Below are 14,789 nucleotides of genomic sequence, written 5' to 3' on the forward strand. Positions count from 1 at the left end.
GAAAATTTGGTCCAGATGTGGGGGCAGAAAGTATCTGCATGTAGATGGAGAAAATCATGGTTGAATCCCTGCATTTAGGAGGTCAACATAATTATTGTCTACATAACACTATTGGAGCCATTATCACTGTCATTTTATGATAACAATAGTCATGAATACCTGGTCTTTTTGCTAGTCCACTATAACATTCCATCAAGCTGGACTGTGATTAACCTCCCTTGGAAGGTCAAGGTAATCATTCCTAGACATTTTTTAACAAATAGATTTAAGTCTGTATATTAGTAACAAAAAGATGGCATATCAGAGCACATAATGGGATTAATTTATTAGGAAAAGGTATGACACACTTTTGTAAGGCACAAAGCCCTTTTTTACTTCAATCACAATAAAAGTAGTAGTAGTAGTAGTAGTAGTGCCTAGGAAATGGTTGAAAATGGGGATCATTGTACTAGGCAATGTACAAATACAGAGTAGTAGACTCTCCCTGTCCTGAATGTTTTGCAACCTAAATAGACAAGATGGACAAAAGGTAGGGGATGTATCCAAAATTAGGACCCTAACCACTTTAACTAGGGCACTTTTGGTGTAATGCCTAAAACATAGTGACCAAAATGTTCAAACTTGATGTCTTAAATTAATCACCTCAATAAGCGGCTTGAATTTTGGAAATCCTGAGTGTTAAGAACCTCCATTGACTTGACTGTATTTTGGGTTTGGGGAGTTGTGGATATTCACCATCTTTGAACATCTGGCTGTTTAAGTACTCTAATGATTGGGGTCATGGGAATCTAAATAAATAAATGTAGGTGCCCTAGAAAGATTTTGATACCTAAATTTAGAGGTCCAAATGTGAACATGTTGGCTATCATATCTACAACTAGCTCGTTCACTCATAAGAATGAGGGAATTTTCTAATGCTAGTAAGCACCAATGAATGAGAATAGATAGAGTCCTGTGCATTTTTTCCCACATGGCAGAAAGATCACATTCTAATAATGATACTACATTACCATGTTGGAAATTTTTTAGAAATGATGGGTTAGTCCAATACTGTTTAACTTTATTGAAATCATTTTCCTTTTCTCTGAAGCAGATTTTACCTCTTTTTGTGACTGTGTGTTATGGGTAAAAGAGAATCTGTGTCCCTAATAAAAAACAAACAAATGAACAAAAAACCCTACAGATCCCCAACCCCAGCCTTCTGGAGATGTACTACTGTTAAGAGATGCCCAATGCTGCTGTTTTTCCTGAGTTTGTGACAGGCAAAGGAAGATAAACATGGGATGCAAAATACTGAATGGGTTAAACCCACAGACTAGGCCTGGATTTACTTAGCTACCTGGACTAGAATGAGTACTACTACTAGTAATAATAAATTATTATTATAAAATCATAGATTATCAAGGTTGGAAGGGACCTAAGGAGGTCATCTAATCGAACCCTCTGCTCAAAGCAGGACCAATCCCCAAATCATCCCAGCCAGGACGTAAACATTGCTCATATATTATACATTTCTCCATAAATCACAAAACAAAACAATCCAGTGCTTCCCATATGACTCTTCCTCACTACTCAACTCAAAAGATGTTTCTGCTGGTGAAGAAGGGAAATAGGTAAAATACCTCTGCTAGTTCTGGTTTGCATTCAGCACCCTGCTGTGCTGATGGGGCTGGTTGGCAAGGGCTATGTCTCTGTCGCTAACCCCCTCCCCCCCCGATTCCCAGTTTTTCCTAAAATCCACTGAGTCCATACATGCCAGGGATCTGTCATTCACTGGTTAAAATGTTAGTGCACTGGGTTCTGACTGTTTCCCACAGATAACAGCATGTCCTTATGACTCTGATATTTAAGTTCAGTTAAATACCTACATAGGTTATTAGCGAGAGAGAGAGAATATTATTTACCCCATTTCTGCATACATTTTAGCACTGGCATGTATTTACCTAGTTATTGCTAATATAAAGGCATAATGTGATGCTCTCTGGTAAGTGTATTTTACACTAGTTGTAGTTAAAGTTTTTACTCTAGATTTAAACCAGTGTAAATGAAAGCAGAGTTTGGCTCAATAATGATATTATGATTTTCCTTTAGATCCTTGTTAGTGCAAGAGATTATACATTTTATTATTTGTAAAGTGTCACAAAATCCATATGCTTTAGCTCTTTGGGCCAAAACCTCAGCTGCTGTAAGTCCACCGAATTCACTGAAGAATTGAATGCCAATTTATACCAGCTGAGGCTCTGACCCATTATTACATTTTTTGTGTTAAATTTGATTACCTGTGTAGTCAACAGTGCTTTTGTCCAAAAATACTTCAAAGATATTTATCAAAAAGGACAGTGGCCAGGATTTTCAAAAAGAGGAACTTGTAATCATCGTCCTAAGTCTGTATTTAGAAACCCTAATAAGTGATGTGATTTTCAAAAGTGCTGAGACATCGAGTGGTTACACTGGAAACTGCTTGAAGCTCTATCCACACCCCCAATCATGACACTTATTTAGGGTTCTAAATATGGATTTTAGACTTTTATTTCAAAAAATCTTGGCCACTATTTGTTTGCAAAACATTTATTTTGCCCTGTGTATATTAGAAATGGCAAAACTGTTAACTTTTTCCACCGTCTACTTTGAAATAGTTGGTATTGAGAAAAATGCTGACTAAAGCTCACATACAACATTGCCATTCCAGTGATAACATTAAAATGTGAAGTATGCACTGCAGTATTATTAGAAAACATGTGTTACAAGAAACTTGAATGAACAGGAAATTCATCTGTAAGTCAGTGACCTTGGAACATTTTACTCTGAAAGAAGAACCATGGGGTTTTTTTTGTGGTTCTCACACCAAACTCTGGAACTAAACCCTAATACAAAATCATTAGCCATCTAGCTCAGGTGTGTCCTAATGTAACATAAAATGGTATAAACTAGGGGGACAAGCATTTTGTAGCTTGGGAAGACTGAGTTTATTGCATGCACTAGGGGTCTTTACATCCCTCCCACAAGCTCCTCGTATGCCATCCCCTCGTCCCCCTCTATTTCAGGGATTCCCTGCAAGTCCCCCAGTCTCTTCCCTGCCAGTAGTTCTATGTGCCCCCGACTTACCTAACCTAGAGTCCCCCATTCACCCCACATGCCAATGGGTGCACTCCCATTCCCACTTTCTTTCATGACTTCCATTCTCCCTTCCCCACACATCAGATGCTCTGTGTGACCCCTCCCTCCCTCCCATACTAAGCTTCTGAATCCCCTCACCAGGAATTCTGTGTGCCTCAACATTACCCCATCTCTCCATTCAAGGGTTCTCACATTCTAGCCTCTTGAAAGGTCTCTGTGTGTGCCCCCATTTCCCTTTTCCCTCCATATTCACTCCTCTATAACAGGGTACACCAATTTCCCTCTTTGACAGGAGTTGTTTGCCCCATACCCTTCTCCCCCATTCCCACCTTTATCCCCAGGCCAGGGGCTCTGTGTGGCCTGTCTTCTCCCATTCCAAGGTCCCCCATTCTCACCCCCCATGACAGGAGTTCTCTATGTACCTCATTTCACCTGCCCCCATGGTAGAAATGTCAGGATTCAATAAGCATGGAAAGGGTCTTCCAATTTCCTTGCCACTGGGGGTTTTGTGCCCATATTCCTCCTCCACCCATTCTAGGGTTCCCTATCCTCCCCCATGGCAGGGTCTCTGTGTGAATCTTTATTACCCCCTCCACCCAACTTCCCACTGCTGCCCCCCCCATTTTCCCCTATTTTCTGTCTGTCCCCTATTTTCCAGCTGCCACCTTCTCTCCTATGCTAGGGCTCTGTGTGCCCCTCTTTCCCACTGATCCCATACCAGGATTACCCTAGTCTTTCCCATGCCAAGGACTCTGTGCATGACCCCCTTTTACTTTAAGCCCCCAAATATGTCCCTCCATTATTCTTTCTGTCTGGGAGATAAATCAGTCAGGTGTCAACATGTTGAATTCTACTTGGAGGATAAGCAGGGGTATTGTTCTGTAGTGCTGGAAAGAGTTAATTGGTGCCATAAACCTGTTGTTTGATCCACAGAAAATTGCAGAGGTACTTGAAGCTTTGGTTGTGCTAATAAAGTAGCAGGGGCTCCACTTGTCCTCTACTTTCCCTCTTTCATTTTTTTTCTGATTTTCCCCCAAATCAATAGGATTCTGGCCATTAATGCCTAGAACATTCCTGGAAATTTTGGTATTGATTGGATGCAGCATTCAAATGTTATCACATTACATACATGTATAAATGCAAACATGGAAAAGCCATCAATTTGAGTGAAAGGCATTCACAAGCTTGGCCAGTTACCTGAGAAACGTATAATTTCTGTATGCTGTTTACGCTTCACTTACATGTTGGTTACAAAGGTATCTTTGGTAGCTACCAAATAATTTGAAAAGCCAAGTAAAGGGCCTGGACCCAGATTTTTAAAGGTATTTAGGCTTGGCTTTGCTCAGTGTTGCAATGCCTAACTGATTTAAGAGCTCAATCTAATTTTCAAAAGGGAAACAATGGGAAGCAATGCCTAAATACCTTTAAAAATCTGGGCCTTATAGTTCAAGTCAGTAGCTGTAAAATAGTCCTACAGTACTGATATAGTAGTGTAGTGTATCAAATGTTATAGTCATGTGAAAATTTTTGTTTTATAAATTCTAGGTGACACTGCTGGTTCTTGTGGGGATCCAGGAACCCCAGGTCATGGTTCTAGAGAAGACAGTGATTTTAAAATTAGAAGTACTGTACATTTCAACTGTGAGACTGGTTATATCCTTCATGGATCAGAAGAAAGAACATGTTTGGGAAATGGAACCTGGACAGGAAGACAGCCAGAGTGTAAAGGTAAATCACAAAAGGAAAATATATTTTATGTATATATCTTTAAAATGAATGTAATGTCAATGAGAGGTTGCCAGAGTGAAAACCCTGGAGGTTAAACTGTTTGATTTAGCCACAGGACAGATAGAGTACAGGCAATGGAAGAGTAGTCTTCTCCATATCTGCTTACAAGTGTACCTTTATTACCTATACTTTGCTCTAGAGGGACAACATCTAGCATTGAGCTGACTGCTCTTCCAGCAGTCTTACATTTCTCCTCCTCCCCAAGCCAGAAGGCATTGCCCTCGTCTTCCCACCAGCCAGACAATCATGCCATTTCTGCTGTAAATGCTGACCAGAATGCCAGTTGTATGTCATAGTTCTTGTGATGCAGATACTTATCCAGTGGGTACTGACTCGAGATCACAAATCTTTTCACACAGAGACTGAAACAGCTATAAGATAGTAATGGTTTTTGGTCACCTGGGTACAGTTCAAATCAATTACTAGAGATGATAAATTCATAGCCTTTTGAGACAACCATTACTTTCTCTCTCCCATCCTCCTTCCACCAGTTTGTACCAACTACATATTTTTTTCCTAGGAGGAAAAAATAGGTAAGCCCTGTAGACCTCACTTTTTTAATATTTTTTTTCCTTTGACAAATGCTTTCCTGGTTGCTTCATTCTTAGTTACAGCTATTGTAAATATGAATACCAGTGGAAGGAGAAATTCAATTATTTTTAGAATTTCATTATACTACATATAATATGTCATAAATGATTAAACTATAAATTTTGTTTACTGATTAATATATGTTGCTCACTATTAGAAAATGAAAAACCCAATCTGAGTTACTTAAAATGAATCACTCTAGAACTGTGGAGCAAGATGTATTACCATAAAAACAAGACCTAACCAGATATTTATGGAGAATCATTTATGGTACTTCAGTCATCTTGATTTCACAAATAAGAAGTAATTCCCAACAGACCCTGTTTTAGAAAAAAGCTTCCTGAATAGCAGAAGAAAATTTAAAAGCCTCTTTTCTCTTATTATCTACTATATTATTATGGATTGTTCTGTCTTTAAGAGATAGTCATCTCATTTTGAAGGAGACAGTTTAATTAACATTGTCTGGCTATAACCAAAGAAGGACAGAGCACACTTGTTATGGATTTAATCAGGCCGCAACTTTATTGTTAGATGTCTGGGACTACCTGGCAGATAACAGTGTACTGTGCAGGTAACCCCCTGTTTATTCTGTAATTGCCTGGGGGGCTTCCACCAGTTCCCCTCTTTTTCCAACCAGGTCTTTACTATCCACCCCCCTTGGAGGAGAGTTAAGGTGGGCTATAAGAAAGGGGTATTGGCTCCCTGCTGTTCCAACCATAGGCGCCCCAAACCGGTTAATATTCCATTCCTTTAACCAGCACCTCCTTTTTAAGTCCTTTATCAGGCCATTTATCTGGTAACTGGATGCCTTCCCTATGGAGTACCTGTACTGGATATCCGCCACAAGAAGGCACCAGTAATTAGCTGGGCTGCCTTCCCCACAAACCCAGTTGGGTTCCCAGATACCTTCCAATGGTCTCTTGTACAGCAGCCAAGTCTGATAGGTGAACCCCCATCCTTCCAAATGAACTCGGTTGCCCCTTGCACTATGCAAGGACCATCGAGGACTCACACAGATGGGTTGCCAACGCCATGTACTGCAGCACCCATCCCTTCTTGATGGGCCATATCGGGTCCTGAAATTGGAAGAACTCTTTACAACTCTCTTCATAGCTCAGCCATGTGTCCAGAGCCAAGGATCTCCATGCCACCTCCAAGAACCACATATGCCATGGCTTCGTAGCGCCAGAGGCATCTACTTGAGTTCATCACTAGCTCCTGGTGCAAGCCCCCTGTTGCGTGGAGAAAGGGGTTTCCAATGCCAGGCCCTTCACCTTTAAAGCATTCCCCCAGCATTTTCTGACCTTGTTTCCTCTCCCACCCCACCATAAAGAAGTGCTGCCTTCCTTCTGGACAATGCCAGCTTTAGGTGTGGTGTGGTCAAACCCGCTTTTAATATTCTTCTTGATGAACAGATGTAACTCTGATACAAAGTAATAAACAAATACATAAATAAATATCTTATAAGCTGTCGGGGGACATGATCACCCAATCTGAGCTTTCTTCCTTTGTGTTTTGACCTTTTCTACTAACAGACTAGTTTGCCATCATATTATTTTACATTTCAAGATATCTAAGATGTTTTATTATTCATTTATCTTAAAAATCCTCTTGGAGGTATGTATATGGAATAAAGACTGCTGTTGTCTTAGCTTTGATTGTATTGTATTATATTATATTATATTTATTATATTATATTTATTAAAGAATTGTATTTAGGTGAAAAGCCATATACTTGAAAATTCAGAAATACTAGATTTATAGTTGCTTGTGCAATGTTAATTCTTCATTTCAGCCTCCATCCTGTGCATTGAATGAGGCACAGTCCTGTGGAAAAAATAGTTTGTGATCATGTAATTAAAGATGGTATCATAATGCATACTCACAAGGGGACCGAATTGAGGTTGTAGGGGCATCCGTAAATCTGGCATTTTCTAGCTTTCCTGTGTGTTTGATTTTGCAACGTAAATAACTTTATTTTACCATAAGATTTTTAAGTGTAATTTTCTATGTATTTTTCTCCAAGGAAAAAGATAAAAAAAATTATGGTATATACAATTGTAATAAACCATGTCATCACATGTTGTCAACAGGATTTGAAAGCTAAATCTTCAGCTTTACCAAAGACTTCTATCCCTTAAACATGCTGGCAGAAGGAGCGTTACTTGATTGATAATTTAACATTTTAACATCTTATACATTTAACATTTTATTTTATAGCTGTGCAGTGTGGTAATCCAGGAACAACTGCTAATGGGAAAGTATTTCGTATAGATGGCACAACATTTTCTAATTCGGTAATTTATTCCTGTATGGAAGGATACATACTTTCTGGATCTTCTGTAAGACAATGTACTGCCAATGGAACATGGTCTGGATCCTTGCCAAATTGCACAAGTAAGATTAATCTTCAATTAATAGTCTTCATGTTTAACATAACTATGGCCCATCAGATATTGTTTAGTGTTTTTAATTAAATTCTTCATTCTTGTAAATACAATAATACATAATTTAGGTATTAACTGCCAGCTGTTCCCTCACAACACTTCATAAACTCTTGGTAATTTACATAAAGTACATTCATGTACTTTATTACATCAAGTACATACAAAACCATGAAAATATTATGTAAGTGTAATATGAAGAATAAAATGTTTGAAGAAAGATGAGTTAAAACATACTGACTAGTATTACATTTCAAGGCACTTATACATTCATATATTCTGCCCACTTAAACTTTCCTCTAACGATAAAAAGTATTTTCTTGTGTTCAGATTTTGTGGTGTTAGTGTTTGTTTTTGTGTATGTTTTGTGTGATGCATCTGCTCATATGATAATGTGCTGGTCACTTGCAGCAGAGTATGTTTTCTTTGTGAAACAGGAATAAAATACAATTGCTACTTGCTTTGCCATGAAAAAAACTCATTTTCACTCACAAATGCATTCAGCTTTTTAATCCTTGTCTATATGATTCATAGTTTTTACAAAAGAAAAAAGCAAACTGTGGAATAGTGTTTTTTCTTATAACTTTGATTGTTTTAACTGCCATTTTGTTTATTATTTATAAGTATTCTAAGTGGTTGCATAATATGTTTGTGGTGTGCTTTTCAAATTTTTATTTGACATTTGAAAACTTCTGTAACTTCTTATACTATATTTCCTGCTCAGTGATTGCAATCTATAACTTTTCAAGTGTTTCTGTTGTAGTGTTCAAGTGTGATTGCCTGACCTTCGAAGATTATACATACAGTACTTGTGACATCACTTTATTTTAATGGAGATATCAATGGGCATCTACAATGTATTAACTGACCACAGTTTCAGAAAAGAAATTGCAGCATTTGACAGTTCTTGCAAGACAATATATGAGTTCATGAAAAACTTGTTTGCTTTCCCTGAATGTGTGGCATATTTTTTTAGTACTATAGGTTCAGATAACAAAACCAAGCATGCTTCAGATTGTTTGATTTAACTTCACTCCACACTGGCCTGTGCTTGACCTTTTAGAATATAAGAACGGCCATACTGGGTTAGACCAAAGTCAATCTAGCCCAGTATCCTATCTTCCGACAGTGGCCAATGTGAGTTGCCCCAGAGAGAATGAATGGAACAGGTAATCCATGAAGTGATCCATCCCATTGCCCATTGCCAGCTTCTGGCAAACAGAGGCTAGGGACACCATCCTGTCCATACTAGCTAGTAGCCATTGATGGTTCTTGGCCTTCACAACATCCTTTGGCAAGGAGTTCCACAGGTTGACTGTGAGTTGTGTGAAAAAAATACTTGCTTTTGTTTGTTTTAAATGTGCTGCCTATTAAGCACTTTTCAGCACTTTCTCATTCTCTCTCTCACATTAACTCACAGAATCCTCTCCTTGGAAGTCATGACTGATAGGCTAACTTCACCAATAAGACCTCAAAGGAACTGAAACTGATTTTTGTCACCTATTTATAAGTGCTAGAACTGCATTTACAGCCCCATTCTTTCTGCCTCTGTGAGCAATTCTGTGCAGCTCTTCTCTGAGGAAAGGTCACAGACCCTTGAGTTCAGCAGCTGTCCTCTCCGTCTCCTCCTTTTCCCGTTTCGCCTTTCTCAAATTGTCCTCCCTATACCTCTAAAAGTTGCCAACCCAGACATCAACGGTCAAACTTTGCTGCTGCTGCATTCAAAACAGGGATCTGAGTTTTCCTTCCAAAGTTTAGTATGACCAGGGAGAGTGTCTTATGCTGTGAGCGGTGAGTTGATGTTGGTTTCTCACCAAAAGTTGTCTGTCCATTAGTGAGGCAAGTGCTCAGTTGATCCATGATCAGAAGAAAGGGAGGATTTTCATTCAAGAGATCTTTGATGAAGGTAGAGCTTGTAGGACATCCACCCAGACTCTGGCTGGAGAGGATCCACCTAGCAGTTATGAATTTGCTGCTAAGCCATCAAATCATCCATCCCTTCCAGCCGTATCAGTCAGTCCTAACCAGCTCTGCCATTCCTGGCTGTGATAACACTTAATACATTGGGAAATTTCCCTAGAGAGGAGTTCTTCTGACCATTTTGTTTCTCACCTCTCTTCCTCCAACATGTTCCAGCCTCCTTGAGAGAACTGTTTGAAGTGGACATTGCTACATTTTTGTGTGTGACATTTGTACCTATTGCTGCATCCTAATTGTACACTAGGTCAGTTCCATTACATGGGTCTCTCAGCATGGGGCAGATAGATCTAGTCAACCCCTCCAGAGAGACTCTGCTGTGTCAAGCAGAAAACAGTCCCTCTCTATCCTCCAATGGTCCCCCAGAATAGCAGTGAAGCCCTGTGATCTCCTCTTTCCTGGATTCTCTGAAAAGGAACAGGCTTTATATTATAGCCATATCTCAGAATCCTGTCTAGAGTCTTCCTTGACAACAGGAAAAGTCCTTCTGTCCTGTCTCTCAGGCACTGTGGCCAGTTTGGATGACGTTAACTCATCATTTAAATCCGTCAGATGTTGATACTAGAACAATTTTCCAAAGAGCAGATGGAGCTAGTAACGCATGTTCTCTATTAGAAGGAATATGTATAAAGGGGACTTTTCCATTTCTTTTTTTGAGTCTCTGGAAAACATTTCAGATGCTGAGTGGAAGAGCCCCTCCAGCCACATATCTTTTAGCAAAATCTGCTGCAGGCAATGCAGTGTACCCAGAACAGAATATTCCCATTTTGTTCTGCCCCCAGATTGACTTAGTGGAGGTAGGCCGGTTTACAGCAGCTGAGACTCAATATCTGCATATCACTTTCAAAGGAGCTCTGCAAGTGCTAGCATCCTGCATTGTCACCTCCTACCATGAGCTTATTCACCCAAAATCAGTCCTGTAGGAGAACATTCATGAATTATTGGATCCCATACAAATAGCTGCAAAACTTCCTCAAGGGTCTCTCCTTTTTTGTAGAATGCTGCTTGTGACATAGCAACACTTTCTTCTCCATCTCTCTCCTCTGCATTAAATAGCTAAAAAACGTATCTGGCTTCTGTACTGGAAGTGGACTCCCTCCCATCACACAGTTTGAGGTGGTTAACCACTTAGTGAAGACCTAAGCACAGTGGCTAAGGAACTAACTTGTCTCAGCACACTCAGTGAGATCAGGAAGGCCACAGTCCTTCCGAATCTATGGCTGTCCTTCCCTGCTTCTCTTTTCTTTCCTCTCCTTTCCCTTGTAGTTCCATTCTTCATTGGGAAAGACATGAGACAATAATCATGGTTACTAGTACATACCAGTAACTGTCACCTCTGTCTGTGAGAGACCAGAGCCCTTTTTCATAGTTAGCAACAACCTGAGATGGTCATTCACCAAGAGTGTATGGATGTGTTTTGGCCCACTCTGAGAGCTATGCCTCTGCTGATGGAAATGGGGGATGTGATCCACCAAAGACTCAAGGTAATCCATGAAAACTTAGGGCCTCTAAGTCATGATCATAGGTAGGGTCTGCAGGGCTTGCAGCCAGTCTCTGTCTGATGAGAATCCTCATCCTTACAACTGTGAGTCAGAAGAACTTTTGAGTTTAGTGAGACTTTCTCAGCTGCTTCTTCCATTCCTGTATCTCTGACTCTTGGCCCCCTCCAATCTCTCCCCCCCCCCACTTCCTGCTCTGATCCTGAAACCTGCAATCTCCTCTACACTAGGATGAGCAATTTATCCCTATTTCTTCTTTTTCTTGAATGAGGGGTTTCTCCTTGGTCCTCATTCCTTGTCAGACTCTCGCCTGTGGATGTGTTCAAGTAATGCTTGTGAATGCTTGTTGTCAACTCCCCTGTCAACAGGTGATTGGCCGTAAAAAAAATCAGCCAATGAAGACTTTTGCTTCAGTTTAGTGGTCTCAGAGACAGTCACACATGTCTGATAGTGAACTGGGCTATGTAAACTCTAAACCAAGCATAATTGGAAACTATTGGAAATTAGGATCCAAAGTAGAGGGTACCATATTGCTCCCTTCTCAGGTTATAGCAGATATGCCTATTTTTGGCCAATACATTTATTTGTTTTTTCTACTTTGATCTTTTTTAGGTTTTCTAAACCTCAAGATTAGCGGTACGATAAGATTCTACTAACACAAATTCCTCATCCGTTTAGGAAGAGATGGTATCTCATAGTCCTCTGGCTTCTCCCAGCGGAGTCTTTTTCAGACATTTGGTCTAAGGGACATGGTATGGATCGTTTCCTTGGGTCCCAGTCCAGTGTTTTGAGTTATAAGAATCACCAGAAAGTGTCAGAGCAATGGTCAATCTAGCTCAGTATCCTGTCTTCTGACAATGGCCAATGCCAGGTTCTTTAGAGGGAATGAACAGAACAGGCAATGATCGAGTGAGCCATTCCCTATTGTCCCCTCCCAGCTTCTGACAGTCAGAGGCTAGGGATACCCAAAGCATGGCATTGCATCCCTGACTGTCTTAGGTAATAGCCATTGATGGACCTATCTTCCATGAACTTTTCTCATTCTTTTTTGAGCCCTGTTATAGTTTTAGCCTTCACAACATTCCTTGGCAAAGAATTCCATGGGTTCACTGTGTGTTCTGTGAAGAAATATTTCATTTTGTTTGTTTTAAACCTGCTGCCTATTAATTTCCTGGATGACCCCTGGTTCTTGTGTTTTGTGAAGCGGTAAATAACACTTCCTTAATCTCTTTCTCCCCGTCATTCATGATTTGATAGTCCTCTATCATATCCTCTCTTAGTTGTCTCTTTTCCAAGCTGAAAAGTCCCAGTCTTTTTAATATCTCCTCATACAGAAGCCATTCCTTACCCTTAATCATTTTGTTGCCCTTCTCAGTACCTTTTCCAATTCCAATATATCTTTTTTGACATGGGGCAACCAGAACTGAATGCAATATTCATGGTGTGGGCATACCATGGATTTATATAGTGGCATTATGATATTTTCTTATTATCTATCCTTTTCCTAATGGTTTAACATTCTATTAGCAGATGTTTTGGAGAACTATCCACAATGACTCCAAGATCTCTTTCTTGAATGGTAACAGCTAATTTAGATCCCCTTATTTTGTATGTATAGTTGGGATTATGTTTGCCAATGTGTATTACTTTGCATTGATCAACATTGAATTTCACATGCTGTTTTGTTGCCTAGTCACCCAGTTTAGTGAGATCCCTTTGTAACTCTTCACAGTATTCTTTTCACTTAACTATCTTGTATAATTTTGTAGAATCTTCAAATTTTGCCACTTCCCTGTTTAGCCCTTTTTCCAGATCATTCATGAATATTTTGGACAGCACTGGTCCCAGTACAGATTTCAGAAAGACACCACTGTTTACTTTTCTCCATCCTGAAAACTGACCATTTATTCCTACCTTTTGTTTCCTGTCTTTTAACCAATTGCTGATCCATAAAAGGACCTTCAGTCTTATCCCATGACTTCTTACTTTGCTAAAGAGACTTCTTACTTTGCTAAACAGACTTTGGTGAGGGACCTTGGCAAAGGCTTTCTGAAAGTCCAAGTACACTATATCCACTTGATCATCCTGGTTCTGGTGACTTATTACTGTTTAATTTCTCAATTTGTTCCAAAACCTCCTTTACTGACACCAAAATCCAGGACAGTTCCCCAGATTTGTCAGATAAAAAGAATGGCTCAGCTGTGGGAATCTCACTTTCATCCTCTGAAGTGAAGACCAATGCAAAGATTTCATTTAGCTTCTCCTTCCATGAATTCTCCCTCAATCTTCCAGTTGCCCCACTGATTGTTCGGCAGGCTTCCAAACAATCTTCTGATGTAGGGTTTGTTGTTGTTTTGCTGTTAGTTTTTTGATTCTTTGGCTAGTTGCTCTTCTAATTCTTTTTTGGACTGCTCAATTATACTTTTACACTTGACTTGCTCGAGTTTATTATTCTTTCTATTTTCCTCAGTAGGATTTAGCTTCCCATTTTTAAAGGATGTCTTTTTGCCTCTAACCACTTCTTTTACATTGTTGTCTAGCCATGATGGCACTTTTTAGGTCCTCTTACTAGTTTTGTTTTAATTTAGAGTGTATATATTTAATTTGAGCATCTATTACAGTGTTTAAAAAGTTTCAATGCCGCTTGCATGCATTTCACTTTTGTGACTGTGCCTTTTAATTTCCATTTTACTTCCATCCTCGTTTTTGTATAGTTGAAGTTAAATGCTACTGTGGTTGACTTCTTTGGTGTTTCTTTCCTCCTACCCCCCAAGTATATTAAATTTAATTATATTATGGTCACTATTACTAAGTGGTTCAGCTATATTCACCTCTTGGACCAGATCCTGTACTCCATTTAGGACTCAATCAAGAATTGCCTCTCCCTTTGTGCGTTCCAGGACTAGCTGCTCCAAGAAGCAATCATTTGTAGTGTCAAGAAACTTTATCTCTGCATCCTATCCTGAGGTGACATGTACCTAGTTAATATGGAGACAATTAAAATCCCCCATTATTATTACATTTTCTATATTTATGCTCTAATCTCCTGGAGCATTTCACAATCACCATCACCTTTCTGCTCAGGTGGTCGGTAGTATATTGCTAATGCATTATTCTTATTATTCAAGCGTGAAATTTCTATCCATAAAGATTTTATTGTACAATTTGATTCATTTAAGATTTTACTTAATGTAATGCTTTCTTTCACATATAGTGCTACTTCCCCACCAACATGACCTAGTCATTTATTCCTATATATTTTGTATCCTGGTATTATCGTGTCCCATTGATTATCATCATTCCACCAAGTTTCTGTGATGCCTACTATATCAATGTCCTCATTTAATACCAGGCTCTCAAGTTCATCCATCTT

General features: G+C 39.4%; 1 protein-coding gene across 3 annotated transcripts in view; it reads left to right on the top strand.

The window, feature by feature from the left end:
- The window catches only part of CSMD3 (CUB and Sushi multiple domains 3), a 1,226,382-nt gene that overhangs the window by 1,147,466 nt on the left and 64,127 nt on the right, over positions 1–14,789 (top strand). For all 3 annotated transcript variants that reach the window (XM_038390468.2, XM_038390469.2, XM_038390471.2), the window contains 2 exons: positions 4,663–4,845; positions 7,717–7,893. In XM_038390468.2, the coding sequence (XP_038246396.1) occupies positions 4,663–4,845; positions 7,717–7,893 (360 nt within the window). The remainder of the gene's footprint in view (positions 1–4,662; positions 4,846–7,716; positions 7,894–14,789) is intronic.

Source organism: Dermochelys coriacea, chromosome 2 (assembly GCF_009764565.3).
Source record: "Dermochelys coriacea isolate rDerCor1 chromosome 2, rDerCor1.pri.v4, whole genome shotgun sequence".
Taxonomy (NCBI): Eukaryota; Metazoa; Chordata; order Testudines; family Dermochelyidae; genus Dermochelys; species Dermochelys coriacea.